Genomic DNA, 14,118 nt, shown 5'->3' with positions numbered 1-14,118 from the left:
TGTGTATAACAACATAAAGGAGGGGGAGGGGAGATTCCACATTCCACGAATGATCAGGCTTTTTCACATTTCGCTCAGTATTAGCACGTTTGCCTGGAAAAGTGACTCCATTTTGTTAAAAAGCCACGATTCAGTGGCACAGCAAAAGCTAAAAACAGATATTCTTTTTAAAAAAAAACTGGCAAGGAAAGAAGAAAAAAAAAAAGACTGCATGCACCACCAAATCACTGGAAAAGATCAGAAACTTATCAAATCTACCCCCCCACCCCACAAACACAGTTTCCACAGCCCAAATGTTACAGACTGAACATGCGAGGAGTCCTTACCTAAGAGCAGCCTTCTCTCTCAAGTGTAACACGGTTATATTGTCCCCCCTTTTTCTAGCTTTTCTGCTCACCGTGCCTCGTTGTACTTCACCCTAAACTTGCAAATGTTTCCTTCCTTTCCCTCACGCTGCACCAAACCCACCGTTATGCAGCAGTGCTTACATTCTCTTCCATATTTCCAACCAAAAAAAAAATCAGACATTACATGAAAGGAAAAAGAAAGAGACAACCCATTTCAAAGCATCTGGCAAGCCTCCCCGGGCAGCCTGCCAAGCCTTCGCTAAATCTTCCTCTCTTTCCTGAGCATGCTCACTGGGAGCCAACAGTGCATCGCCATGGCAACCCCATAGGCCGCCTCTAAGCATGAACAGCCATTCTGTTTTCGGCCTTCCGAGACCACAGACTACAAGGGGGAAGTGAAAGGGAAACAACATTGTACTTTCACACAGCCAAGTTGCTCCTCGTTTTCTGTTTTTAGACGGGCTCAGTCATTCCATGTGGTGGTGTTCTTTTAAGCAGGCCCGGATTTAAAAACAGCCAAAACACACAAACACACACACACAAACCACACACGAGACTGCAGGATCTGGGAGAGAAATAGCAGTGCTCTCTGCAAAGAGGGTCAATGCTCTACAAAAGCTTCGGGGTGTGGGTGGGAGGGAATGGCTTCGGGTTTCTTTTATATTTCTCTCACGGGTGTTCATATTTAAGAATCCACCAATCCCGCCCCCCCCCCCAAGTCTTCCAACTACAAAGAATTCAACCCAGAAAATTAAACACGGAGTGACCTTACCTACGCCACAAACACACCCCATAAGCCCATGAGTGTCCTCCTATGTTGAGACAAAGATAACAGTTGGGTATTAAGCAAACAAAAAAGCGAATGGGGAAGAACACAACAAGATGAGTCCACAGCCTGCCTTAAGATCCCAGGAGGTCTGGACACAGACGTAACAAGCCCATGAAAAATAATGGGGTCTCTCACGGGCTACACATTTTTAAAGATGGCCTGAAGAGAAGATGCCACCCCCCTACCCCCCCACACACCATGCCCTGCAAACTAGGCAAGGGAATAGATTTGCCATCATCATTTTTAAAATGTATTCGCACAAATATTTCACTAGGTGAAGTGTTCTAACCATCTCCCAGACAAGAAAGGCGAGCCCAAAGAAAGTCCTTCTTTGAAATCCAAGCATTGCAAATAGGGTTGCCAGCCTCCAGGTAGTGGCAGGAGATCTCCCGGAATTACAACTGGTCTCCAGGCCACAGAGATCAGTTCACCTGGAGAAAATGGCTACTTTGGGGGGTGGACTCTATGGAATTATGCCATGCCAAAGTCCTTTCCCTCCCCAAACCCCACTTTCTCCAGGTTTCTCCAGGTTTCACCCCCTAGATCTCCAGGAATTTCCCAACTTGGAGCTGGCAACCCTAACTGGAAAACAGGCCCACAAGCTGCTGCAGACCAAACGGTGGGTTAGAATTAGCCCACCTCTGTTCTAGTAGAAAAGTGTTTTTCAACGAGGGTTTTCCAACAAACCCTCCATTCGTTTTTCCAAGGGCTTACCCAGACTGTCAGACATTTCAGAAAACAGAACTTACCTGTTTTTCAAGGCAAGTCTATCCCGGTGTCATAGATTAAGATTTGGGGCTACTTTGAAAGGTCGTAACTAGGTGATATTTGAATAGTGGACTTCTGGCTCATAGCTCGTTCTCTCAACCTCTACAGTCTTTCTAAGGAACTGTGCTCGTTACAACAAGCGCCAGCAAATTAGGCTGTATAACAGTAACCAGAGATCCATCTCTCTTGGTATGCGTGGAGAGCAGATGGAGAATTGTGCTACGTAAGAAGAGGAGTGACTCTCCCCATATGTACCCTGGAGGATGCTTCGATCCGGAGAAAAACAACTACTGGTGGTCCCTGGCCCCAGGGAGGCCCGCCTAGCCTCAACCAGAGCCAGGGATTTTTCAGTCCTGGCTCCAGCCTGGTGGAACTGTCTGTTGACTGAGACCAGGGCCTGGCAGGATTCGGTATCATTTCACCGGGCCTGCAAGACGGAGATGTTCCGCCAGGCATATGGTTGAGGATGGGCTTGGCCTCCGCCAGCCAATAAAAAGAGGAAGACTTAAAGATTTGAACCCTCCCTTTAGAGCTGTCTACCATCTCTTCTCCCTTTTCACGTAGCATCTAACAGCTGCCATCTTGTTATTTTTAGATTACTGCATACTGTATGGTTGAAGGTTTTAAAATGTTTTTATTGTTTTATACCATATATAAGTTATTCCAATGTGTTTTAAAATCGTTGTAATCCGCCCTGAGGGCGGAATCGCGGGGAGGGCGGAATGAAAATCTAAAACAAACAAATAAATAGTTAGGTCTACGCTCTTTTGAAGCTAAATGCCCAATCATACCTGACCTGGGAAAAACCTACTCCCAGCAGTGAGTCAGGATATGTGATGGGCGGGGGGCACCTAAAGTTATGGATCCCCCTGCCCGCACTTACTCCTTCTGCTCTGATTAGCAATATTGATCTTTCAGTTCAGATCCATGCATTGGTGGATGGGGTTTCATTTGTTCTTGTACAGGTATAAGAAATAAAAGGAAGTTCAGATGATCTTCGCTACAAGTACGATGGCCAACATATAGTTGCTCACTGTAATGACCAGTTCTTCTAACTTCCATCTAGCTGGCAGATGAGAAGTATTTTTTTCCCCATTATAACAGAGGGAATAGGAGAAAGGCGGATGGGTAAATACATGTATTTCTTATTTCCCTCATGATTGCAGCATCTCGGATCCCCTTTTGGTGAAACCAGAGAGTATGCGCCAACCTCACTCCAAGTCATTTGAGGTGTTCTGATTACAAGGCAAATGCATTGGGATGGTGGGGGATTCTTTGCAAGACCTTCTTCCCAGCTGATGCCTTGGAAGGAAGCTCAAAGTTGTTGAGTCTTAAGCTGGGCTTTGCCAGATTGGTGCCTACTAAGAGTCGGTTAACTCTTGGCATGTAAGTTAATGCATGTCGAGTCACTATGACATAATAGTGATAATAAAGAAGTACGACAGAAACTAGTACACACATCCATGCACGCCTTTTGTAAGGCCAAGCACGTAACATCTATTGGATCACCTTCATCCACATGCTTGTTTAACTTCTTAAAGAACTCCGCACACTTAATAATACTCTCTTTAATAACAACTGTACTAATTTGAACTGCAACAGATGTTAGACTAGTTTTTAATTTGCCTATTAATGCTAGAAATTTATCTCTTGTATTATATATGATCAATATTTGACCAAGGAATAACTACAGGCTTTGACCTACCCATGCAGTACATTAAGAGCATTTTACATTTTTTTCAGGAAGTCTGTACATTGCCTTCAAGGCAAGCTAAAAAGAGGACACATTATGGTAAATGAAATCCCCCACTGTAACCTTGTTATTACTCTACCATCAGTATCATCGTTTATTTACGATGGAAGATCAGCTCCGAGAAGTCAGCAATAATGGAAATCAGACTAAAAGTTTTTTCTGATGACTGTGTAATCCTTCTCATTCCTCCTGCCTCAAATTATGTTTGTTATAACTCTTGGAACAACTGGAATCATTACTTGATACTGCACTGTTACTGCAGCAAGAAATAGATGTTTTGGGGGCTCAGCATCAAACGTTTAGGCAAAAATGTAATAAGGACTTCACCGATTGCTTTAAAAAAAGACTTAAGACATTATATAACCTGACAGGTTAAGAGTACACAGAAAATAAAGCAGATTAAAGATTTGCTTCACATTCCTTTCTTAGTTCTGCAATGCCCATGAGAGGAGGGACACTTCTCAGCAGCCACCACGGGGATAGGTGAGCAAAAAGCATCCTACATACAGCAACTCGTTCTTCATGAATCCTTTTAAACCCGTGGTCACAAAAACTCTAGGAAATGGCCCAAAGAAGAGGCCTAAGAAGAAATGTGTGCGCTCGGAATAAAATTAACATACTGAGTTTGCTTTTACAGCAGCTTCTGAGCGGGTTGGGACTGGCATATCTTCGGGACTGCCTCTCCCTGTATGATCCCTGAAGACCGCTTCGATCAGCGGATAAATGTTGTCCCCAGCCCCAAGGAAGCCCACCTCACTTCAACCAGGGCCAGGGCCTTTTCAGTCCTGGCCCCAGCTTGGTGGAACGCTCTGTCAATGGAGACCAGGGCCCAGCGGGACATATTATCATTCCGCCAGGCCTGTAAGACAGAGCTGTTCCGCCAGGCGTTCGGTGGTTGACGGGGGCGGTGCCATGTCAGCCTCCCACCTTTGGGGTGGGGTGGGGTTCTCCCCACCATTGCACGTGATTAATTTATTTCATTATTGTTTTGTACGTTGATTTTAGTATTGTTGTTTTCTTGTTTTTATTGATTTCAACTTGTTTACCGCCCAGAGCCCCTGAGGATAGGCGGTATATAAATTGAAATATAAATAAAATAAAAATATATATCCAAGAAGTTTTATTTGGTAAGGAGGATTGTGGTCTTCTTGGGAGCAGAAAGAGAAAAAAAAAAGGATAGGAGAGTAATTTACATCTTTTAATCCTAAAAAATAAGACAGATCAACGCTGCTTCAATGTAGCAGGAACCAATGGAGTTTGGTTCCTTGATTCCTGCAGACAGCATAGATAGAAACCATAATTGTTTGGCTTCAAGATGAAGACTGAGACGGGTAATTATGTAAATATAGGTATGGAACATAAACAGTGTTGCCTACCAGAGCGCAGGACGGTGGATGGGATAGGTGACCAAGATCTGAACCTCGTCAAAATTAGTTTAGGAATAAAATTCTTCCCTCTTAAAAAAAAACGAGTGGGAGGGAAAAAAATCTGCCTTCAGTTTTCTTTAAGACTGCACCGCAACCTGATGGTGCCAATATTTCGAGCTGGTGTGAATTTAATCTGCATCTTTGTTAAGGCATCTTATGAGCTAATTGCTTTTAATGTTATTCCCAGAACAAGAAGGGACTTAAAGGCCACTGCAAGCATACAGACCCTCAAATTCCCCCACCCCGCCTCCTTGCTATGGTCCACTACCATTCTATGGGATTTTTTTAATCTTGTGTTTTCCTGACAGACGCATGTCTCGTTTTGTATCAGACGCATGCACAACAACACAACAGAGGACATAAGCAAAAAGAATACACCTGGGACCCAAAAACATGTTCTTAAGCAACTCCCCCACCCCAAACCCTTGCAATATAAACTAAATAGAAAAGAGTCCAGTAGCACCTTTAAGACTAACCGACTTTATTGTAGCATAAGCTTTCGAGAACCACAGCTCTTTTCGCCAGATGCATGTGACAAAGAGAGCTGTGGTTCTCGAAAACGAATGCTACAATAAAGTGGGTTAGTCTTAAAGGTGCTACAGGACTCTACTTTTTTACGACTACAGACTAACACAGCTAACTCCTCTGGATCTATGAGTATAAACTAAGCTTTAGTGTTGCACATTCGAGATGTAAACTTTTGAATAAGTACTGATTTATTATCTCTCTGGATTTTTAAAAAAAAATACTTTAAACTACCAAGGAAAGCATTTGTTAAAAATTAAGTTTTGTAGTCTGTATAACCATGAATAACTAGCAATGACTATTCATCCAAATGTGTGCACGAAGCAGGCAAATCATTCTCCTTGCATACAGAATTTGTTAGTCAAGGTTCCATCAATCACATTCACTCCATCTTCAGAGGCAGCATGTCAATGAATACCAGTTGCTGGGGGGCAACAGTGAGGCAGAGTTATTGCTTTCCTGCCCGGCTTATGGCCTTTCCTGGGGACATCGGGCTGGTCAATATGCAGGCACGGATGCTAGACTTGAGCTGACCAACCAGAGCATTTTTGTCTGCCAATCAGCCGCAGAGGAGCTCAGAACAGTCCAAACTATGGCCTAGAATCTTTCTTGACTTCTCCCGCTAAACCTCACTGTTGCCTGTGTGGTCACCAAGCACCTGCACTTGCCATTTGTCTACACTGGGAAGAGCAGCCTCTCCCCACCCCCAACAAGGGTGATATTGATGGCGCAGCGAGAATAAATCCCACCCATCTCTTTGCTAGAGGATGGAACCTGCAGCCCACCAGACAAATCAAGAGGGAGCCCAGCTCCTCAGCAGGCCAGAGACATGAAGACACGGAGCTTTTGTTCACTCAGCCGGTGGACTGTGTCATCACCCACTCGGTGGATGATGGCTGCCAATTCAGCATCGACCAATAGAATTTCCGTCCAACACCCATTTTACCTGGAAACAAGGCTCACTGAACAGACAAGCACTTATTCCCAAATCAGCATCCACGGGATCAGGTAGTGAGAATCTGAAAATTATGTTCAAGTGTGGCCTACTGTATTTAGGGCATGCCACATGCTCATTAAGCTGCACACTCGTCCCAATAACAAAAAGCAGCACGCTTACCACTACTTCTTCCTCTTTATGCTCTCCTTTGTCTTCCTCTTCGTCACTCCCTGCCTCCCCTCCCTCTTCTTCGTCGCTGCTGGATGATTCCAAGATCTCACGCATATCCATCTTCCAGTTCGCGGGTATGACTTTCAGACTGAAGAAGGAGTGTGCGTCCTGCAAACCTTCAGGGGAAAAACGGCCTGTGCTTACTCAACTCAAGGTACTAAGAATCAAAACTGCCTCGTTACCAATTAGGGCTAGCCTAGACTTCTTGCTCAACCATTCCAAATTTCAAGTTAAGACTGGCAAATTCAATGCAGGGTGAAAAAAGTGAAGAGAGTAATCCCCAAGCAAATAAAAGGTGAAAAGAGTAATCTCCAAGTTTCAACCACACACTGAAGGAGCATTCTCACATTTATTCTTCTGTATTGGATTAATCAACTGGCTCCTTACTCACAGTCACAGACAGCCTGAAATTGCCATCCTACATTTTAAGGTAAATTGTTCAGTTCCTATAATATAACTTAACTTGATCCGCTGCATACTTTGATCCCCGTTATTCACATGGTATGGATAAAGCCTAGCAAAAGGGCCTGCGTGGTAATGTCTTCTTAAGGGAAAGTTCTCACAATACCAGAAATAATACATAGAAAAGCACAGCAGAACACACTTCAAACTATATGAAGCTGAGTTATCCACAGCCAGTGTTGAATACGTTCCAAGGCTTCGGGCAGAGGTCCCAGTATTTGATCTGCTTTTAACAGGAGATTCTGGGGACTCTAGTTCAGACTGTCTGCATGTAGACGTATGTTCTAACACTCTCCGCTCACTCCACACTGTCTGGAACAGCAGAGCGTGTGGTTTTTCACTCCACCTGTAACTGAAATAGGATATGACTCTTCAGTTGTCAGTGGAACAAGTGAATTCTGGCTCCTGACAGCTCATGCCACCGTAAATATATTAAAATGTGCCACAAAACTCTTCATTACCTTGGGAAGGCCAGATCACTTATTTCAGCATAAGAACAAGCATAGATGCACTTCGGCCCTCTAGAATATCTTTAATACAAGAGATTCAGAGGCAAGTTTGTACTTTCCAGATATGGCAACCCATGAAGGTCATGCACCCCAAACCAAAGCATTCCAGAGGTATCCGTTGCCAACGGCCAGCTTTAATTTCTTAAGCAATTACATGTGGGTGCAAGTAAACTTAGATCAACATCACTCCTTTATGCTAAAAGTATAATGAAACAAATCTAAGTATGTGAAGCCATGTGACAACCAGGCCTATAGCTTGCCAAGTAAATGAGCAAATCCTTGCCAAGAATGATTGTATTGTCATACCTGCCTTCTTAGTCATTCCAAGATGCCCCCCTCCCCGAGTGAGTAGCATTTAGGTATTCAGGTATGGGTAGCATGCAATAGAAACTACCACTGCTTTGCAGTTTTGCTTCTAGTCTATTGAACTAGGGAGAAGATAGCAGTGGTAGGCAGCAGGGCAGCTCTGTCTACACCATACCCGTATCTTCAGGTCCCCTTCCATATGTTCTGGCATGCCACATATGCTTGTTACTTATAGCACAATGACTACTTAATGCTTCAGATGGACGTTTCTTTTATTCGTACCCCTGCTTCTATAAATCTGTCCCCTAACCAAGCACTTCCCTAGATCAAGTAAGGCCTATGTTACACCCATGCAAACAAATCCCCACAACACACTTGTTTGCCGGAAAAATAGCCACGGAGGGGGAGATTTGGATTACAGCAGTAGAAGGGTGGATGTTAGAGCCACCAGCCTCCAGGTTGTGCCTGGAGTCCACGTGAAATTACACAGGATCTCTAAACTACTGAGATCAGTTCTCCGGAGGAAAAAGGCTGCTTTGGAGGGTGGACTTCTCTGGCGTTATATCCTGTTGAGGTCACTCCCCAAACGCCACCCTCTCCAGGCTCAACCGCAAAACCGCCAGAAATTTCCCGCTCCAGAGCTGGCAAACAGAGTGGATGAAAAGATGGCCGAGAACAAAAGAGTCTTGCTGGATCAGGTCAGTGGTGGTCTAGCCCACTGTCCTGACTCACATGGTGAGGGCCAACGATCGGGGCATAGGGGCCGAGGCCTTCCCATGACGTTACCTCTTCATTACTGGATTTCGGAGATTTACTGCCTCTGAATATGATAGTTCCCTGTAGTCACCATGGCTGGTAGCCCCTGAGGGACCAATCCTCTATGAATTTGTCTAGTCTCCTTTTAAAATAAGTATGTTCTCAAGTGTGTTTAATCTTTTCCACAGTTTTGCTGCTGCAAATCCTTCCCAGCCACCCATTCCACCACCCTGTATTTCATGCGCCTGCTTTCTCTTGCAGGCATAACCCGGATCTTGAACCTGCCAGAGGAAAAAGCGGCGCAGAGGCAAACTGCAGAGGACAATCAGCAAGGGGGGGGGGGGGAGTGATCATATTTTACTTCTGAATGTTTCTGTTCCCATCTTTGTCCCAAAGCAGTACTCAACGGTTAAGACCTGAAGTGGAAAAGCACTGGGTTTCTTCACTGCTGCTACACTCAAAATTACTTTCGCCTATGAAAAAGTGGCTGCTGGTATTTTCTTAGGCACGTTTTAGCTGATCGATAGTTAAGTTCATAGAGACTAGAGAGCTGTCAGGAGGAAAACTGCTCCCCCTTGCACAGTGGCAAGGCCTGACTGTTGGAACAGACTTCCTCAATCTGCAGAAACTGAGACTGACATTTGCTGGTACGACGGAGGTGAGGCCAGAGGGTCTTGCCCTGCGGCCAAGGAGAGGAACCCCTTGAGAACCAATTTAGAGCATGCACTGAAATCAATGGGATGAACAACGCTTCAGATCAAGCTATTACTATTGTAATCCTAACCCCAGCTGCTTGGAGCAAGTCTCCTGGAAATTAATTAACCTCGTTCCTATGGATGAACCGTCACTCCTGTTATTATATAGGCAATAACTACTGTGATTTCATATCTATTATTATGCCTTTTGTTAAGGCAACAAAGTACTATATAGTATGTCTGATTTGTTTCTTAGTGATCTGAAGGATAAATGCTGAAGTTTACCTTTTCTAGAAGACAACTCAGATTTTGTAACGTTTAGGATGTCTAATTCCTCAGCGTCCTTTCTTGCTACTGAATAGCTGAAAGAGAATTGTTTTGGTAAGTTATATTTAGCACATTTTTTTAAAAAAAAAGCCGGCCAAGTTATCTTTCCACTAAATCCGCCATTATAAAAATATTTCTTTTCTGGTAACTAACATATGCTGCCAATGACAAATCCCAGTCTTAATTCTCCCCTCCAACTCTTTCAGTGTTTAAATTAAGCAAAGTTAAAAAAAAAAACTTGTATATTTGGGAGAATTTGAGAACTCCAAATTACATTGCAGATTTGAAGGGTTAGATTCTATTGTTGGGGGAGCAAAAACCTTGCAATCAAAAGCGATTCTCCAAAGCACCCACCATGGACAAAAAGCCACTAGACATAGAGGGCACCAATGAAGAGGGGGTCTCCCCTCAAGTTCTCACCCCAAAACTCTTAGGCCACTGCCATTCCTCCACTGGGCTTGCTACTGGCACAAGGATAAGGAGGAGGAGATTTTGTCTAATTCCTTCATCTTACTGCAGTAACCCCTTCCCTCCACAAAGTCCATGGGAACCTGCAACCCCAGGCATGCTTTTTTGAGGGACTGCAGAAGGTTTCTGTGGGTAAAGAAAAGCAGGAAAAGAGCCACTGCCTGCAAGCACATTCTGCCCGCTCAGCCATAATGTTAAGCCCAAAGTATTTTAGCATCACTGCATATCACTAGATCCAGAGGAGTTAGCTGTGTTAGTCTGTAGTAGCAAAACTGAAGAGAGTCCAGTAGCACCTTTAAGACTAACCAACTTATTTGTAGCATAAGCTTTCGAGAATCACAGCTTTTGAGAATCGTGCATCTGACGAAGAGAGCTGTGATTCTCGAAAGCTTATGCTACAGTAAAGTTGGTTAGTCTCAAAGGTGCTACTGGACTCTTTTCAATTTCATATCACTAGCACTAAAAAAAGAGTCATGGCACCAAACTGCATAAATACAACTGGTTTTCAACCTTCGATTTCACTGCTTTCTTAGCTGTCTTGCGGAAAAGTGTTACTACAAGAGCTAGAGTCGCTTGCAGCCAAGTTCAACTCCTTGCTCAACTAACTGGGTTTGCCCAAGTCTCCAGTTCTCACAGCCGGGCTTCCCAGTCTGCAAAGAGGGAAACGGCAACCTCCTTGTCAGAACTGATTAACCGTAAGAAGTGCAACACAATGAAACAACCTGGGCTTGAAAAACACAAAAAGTGTATTTCAATGTTACCTTGATGCAAATGTCATGATGTTTAATCTCTACCTACATCTATATATGCATGTTTCGATTCAAACCAAACCCAGTATTTTTTGTCAGGTCTGTAATGTGCGCCATGTTCCTGCACAGTTCAGATACGAAGGAGCGCTTACTCTTGTCTAATGAATCAATTGCACGGGTACATTTTAGGGCTGCAGGCCTTAAAAAAATCAGGACAGTAAGCCATCCATTTAGCATCCTTGCTGGAGGGGCTGCCAGTTAAGGCCTCTAATCTAACCCTTAAAGAAGCCGAAAGGACATCCCCCCAGTTCTCACTGAAGTCTTCCAAGACACACACCCAGACACTCACAGGGCTCTCCCGACCCTCAAGAACAGCTTTTTGTGTGGTGCAGGCCGGGAGTTACATTAAGAGAGGCTTATGGTGAAATCCATTCTTTGGATTCAAGCCACTGTTTTCGCGAGGCTATTTTAGGTTTCGTGTGTGGGTGTGATAGAAAATGAAAACGATGGCTTCTCTAACATCGAGCGTTACCTTGTGTGCACTGCATGGCTACACCATTCTCACAAGCATTTTGCTCATGTGCAAAATATAATCAATTAACTGGTCAAAAGGCAGAAGGGCAATCAAAAACGCTCTTTAGTTTTCAGGCAGAGGGCTATGTACTTCAGAGTATTTCACCCCTTCGTTCCTTTCAACACTCAAGACAAGCAGACACATATTTCAAACGTTCAGCCCAGGAAATAAAACCTCTATTCGTTTTAAGACAGACTCAAAGAACAGCGACTGACTGTGGGAGGACAAATAAGTTGCTTGAGCAGGAGAGCTGGTTAGTAATGCAAGTTAGTTGTTTGACAAGAATACTACAGCCTGGTATTAAGAAAAATAGAAGAAGGGGGAAAAGAGATGCTGTTTTGATTTTGTTTCAGCCTGTAGCCCTAAGAAGTACCCCTGCAGTTTATTCAGTTGTGAGTGTAAGTGCTCTTGTATATATGAAATATCTCCTAATATCTTGGCAGGTCTAGACCTATGGCTAGTTAATTTTAGCAATCTTGAATGAGAGGCTGCAAGCAAAGGGTTCATGTTTTTAGTAAGTTTACGAAGAATCTCTTCTCCAACCCAAAATCCAAGGGGGGGGGGAATAAGAGCATAACCAAGTTGTAAGTTTCACTCATGCTCTGTGTATTATTTCACTTTCTCCCCTTTCATTTGGCTCATACCCATCGTAACAGTTGCAAATTTTATTCTGTTAAAGTCACAACCTGTGCTTGAAAATCTCTTTAGAAAATCTTAATATGCAGTTGATCTTTGTCCTCAATAATCAAAGTCTTCCAATAAGTATTTGCTTGCCTTTGAGAAATTATCTTAACTGAGAGCATCCTATTAAATTCCATCCTGACCTCTGATCTGTTCAGGCTGCCATCATTGCATTAAATCTAGGCAGTAATAACATGTAGAAAAGTTTAGGGCTCTGAGAGCCAGATTGAGAAGATTTAATGAGAAATAATTTTATAATGTCTTATTTTCAGTTAGTCAGTTGATCGTGTGCTGGAACCCACCCCAAACCTCAGAAACGGCCAGGATGGAAGGCCGAAGCATTTTTTTTACTCACAATTTGGAATCTGCAAAAGAGCGAACTAAACACTGGTCCTTCTTCACGGACATCTCATCACCGCAGCTGGGGGATAAAACCTGAAATCACAAGCATTGCACTGAGGACTGGCTCGTGGTTATTGTTTGCTCACTTAGAGGAAAAGTTAGCTTTCATGTCTTACAGCAAGTAGCAATTAAATTCTCCAAAAATAAAAATAATATTAATGGTTCTGCGGCGGGGGGGGGGGGGGGCAGGTTGTCCCTCCTTTTCATGCAATAATATTAGAGCTTGATCGCTTGTGTAGCTCAGGGACAACCAGTAAAATTCAGGTAGCAGATAAACAGAGATAATTACATACTGAGCTTACTTCTGTAAGATCTTCACAACAGCCTTGCGAAGCTGGGCTATGCAGAAAGAGGGAGTGACTGGTTGAGACTCATGATCCACACCCATCTTCAGTGTCCTGCTCCATATGGGGAGGCAGGGTCTCTATAAATCTCTGACACCAGAGAAAGACCACTACTGCCTTGGTGTAGTGGTTAAGAGTGCGGGACTCTAATCTGGAGAGCTGGGTTTGATTCCCCACTCCTCCGCTTGAAGCCAGCTGGGTGACCCTGGGTCAGTCACAGCTCTCTGGAGCTCTCTCAGCTCCACCCACCTCCCAGGGTGCTTTGTTGTGGGGATAATAACAACATACTTTGTAAACCGCTCTGAGTGGGCATTAAGTTGTCCTGAAGGGCAGTATATAAATCAAATGTTATTATTGTTTTATTCTCATCCTCCTCATGAACAAGCAGATGAGATCAGCTGTAAAACAGAACGCAGGACTAAACGGCCTGACCCAGCAAGACAGGCTCTACTCAGAGGCAAAGCAAGCCGTGGCTTGTTGTTCCCAGGACAAGCCTGGAAGTCCTTCAGCTTGGGCACTCCCCTTTCCAGGCCGCTCAGATATCAAACACCTCCTAGCTTGGCAAAACCCCCTCCAATTAGTTGTCCTTATGTTTAACAGGATGTCACAAGCTGTGGGAATCAGGAAGTCTTCGTTATCCAAGCTGTGTGCAAGGGAAGGAGTCCCACGGTTTGCTCTTGTAGGTATCTGAACACAGCCTTAAGTTCTTAATGCATCATGTTTACTCCTGCAAACACGAGGCAATCAAGAACGCTGACATCGTTCGTTTCTCCTTACCATGTCAACAGCTGGAGTCTAGAACTAAAATTGTACTACGAAAAGAGCAGCCATTCAGTTGTATAGTGATTTACTTGCAATTATTTCCAACATCAAGCGTGCCCGAAGCTCGAGAATCAAGTTTTGCAAGCTTCAGCATCTGCTTCTTGAACTCAACAAAGAAATTAAGCCTATAAGAATCTAGCGCTCCTCCGAAGAAGAATCTTAATAGCAATTTTTCCTCATTGCTTTTTTTGCAGCATTGAGCTATG

The 14,118-nt window shown here is 43.9% G+C and overlaps 1 protein-coding gene across 1 annotated transcript in view; it reads right to left on the bottom strand.

The window, feature by feature from the left end:
* ARID4A (AT-rich interaction domain 4A) overlaps nucleotides 1–14,118 on the bottom strand; it is an 84,450-nt gene that overhangs the window by 43,558 nt on the left and 26,774 nt on the right. Inside the window, exons 9-11 of the mRNA XM_054970872.1 lie at nucleotides 12,700–12,779; nucleotides 9,831–9,907; nucleotides 6,767–6,933 (exon numbers count right to left, since the gene is read on the bottom strand). Coding sequence (XP_054826847.1) covers nucleotides 6,767–6,933; nucleotides 9,831–9,907; nucleotides 12,700–12,779 — 324 coding nt within the window. The remainder of the gene's footprint in view (nucleotides 1–6,766; nucleotides 6,934–9,830; nucleotides 9,908–12,699; nucleotides 12,780–14,118) is intronic.

The sequence above is a fragment of the Eublepharis macularius genome, chromosome 2 (assembly GCF_028583425.1).
Source record: "Eublepharis macularius isolate TG4126 chromosome 2, MPM_Emac_v1.0, whole genome shotgun sequence".
NCBI lineage: Eukaryota > Metazoa > Chordata > Lepidosauria > Squamata > Eublepharidae > Eublepharis > Eublepharis macularius.
Note: the sequence above shows the minus strand (reverse complement) of the source record. Positions and strands in the feature narration are given on the sequence as shown.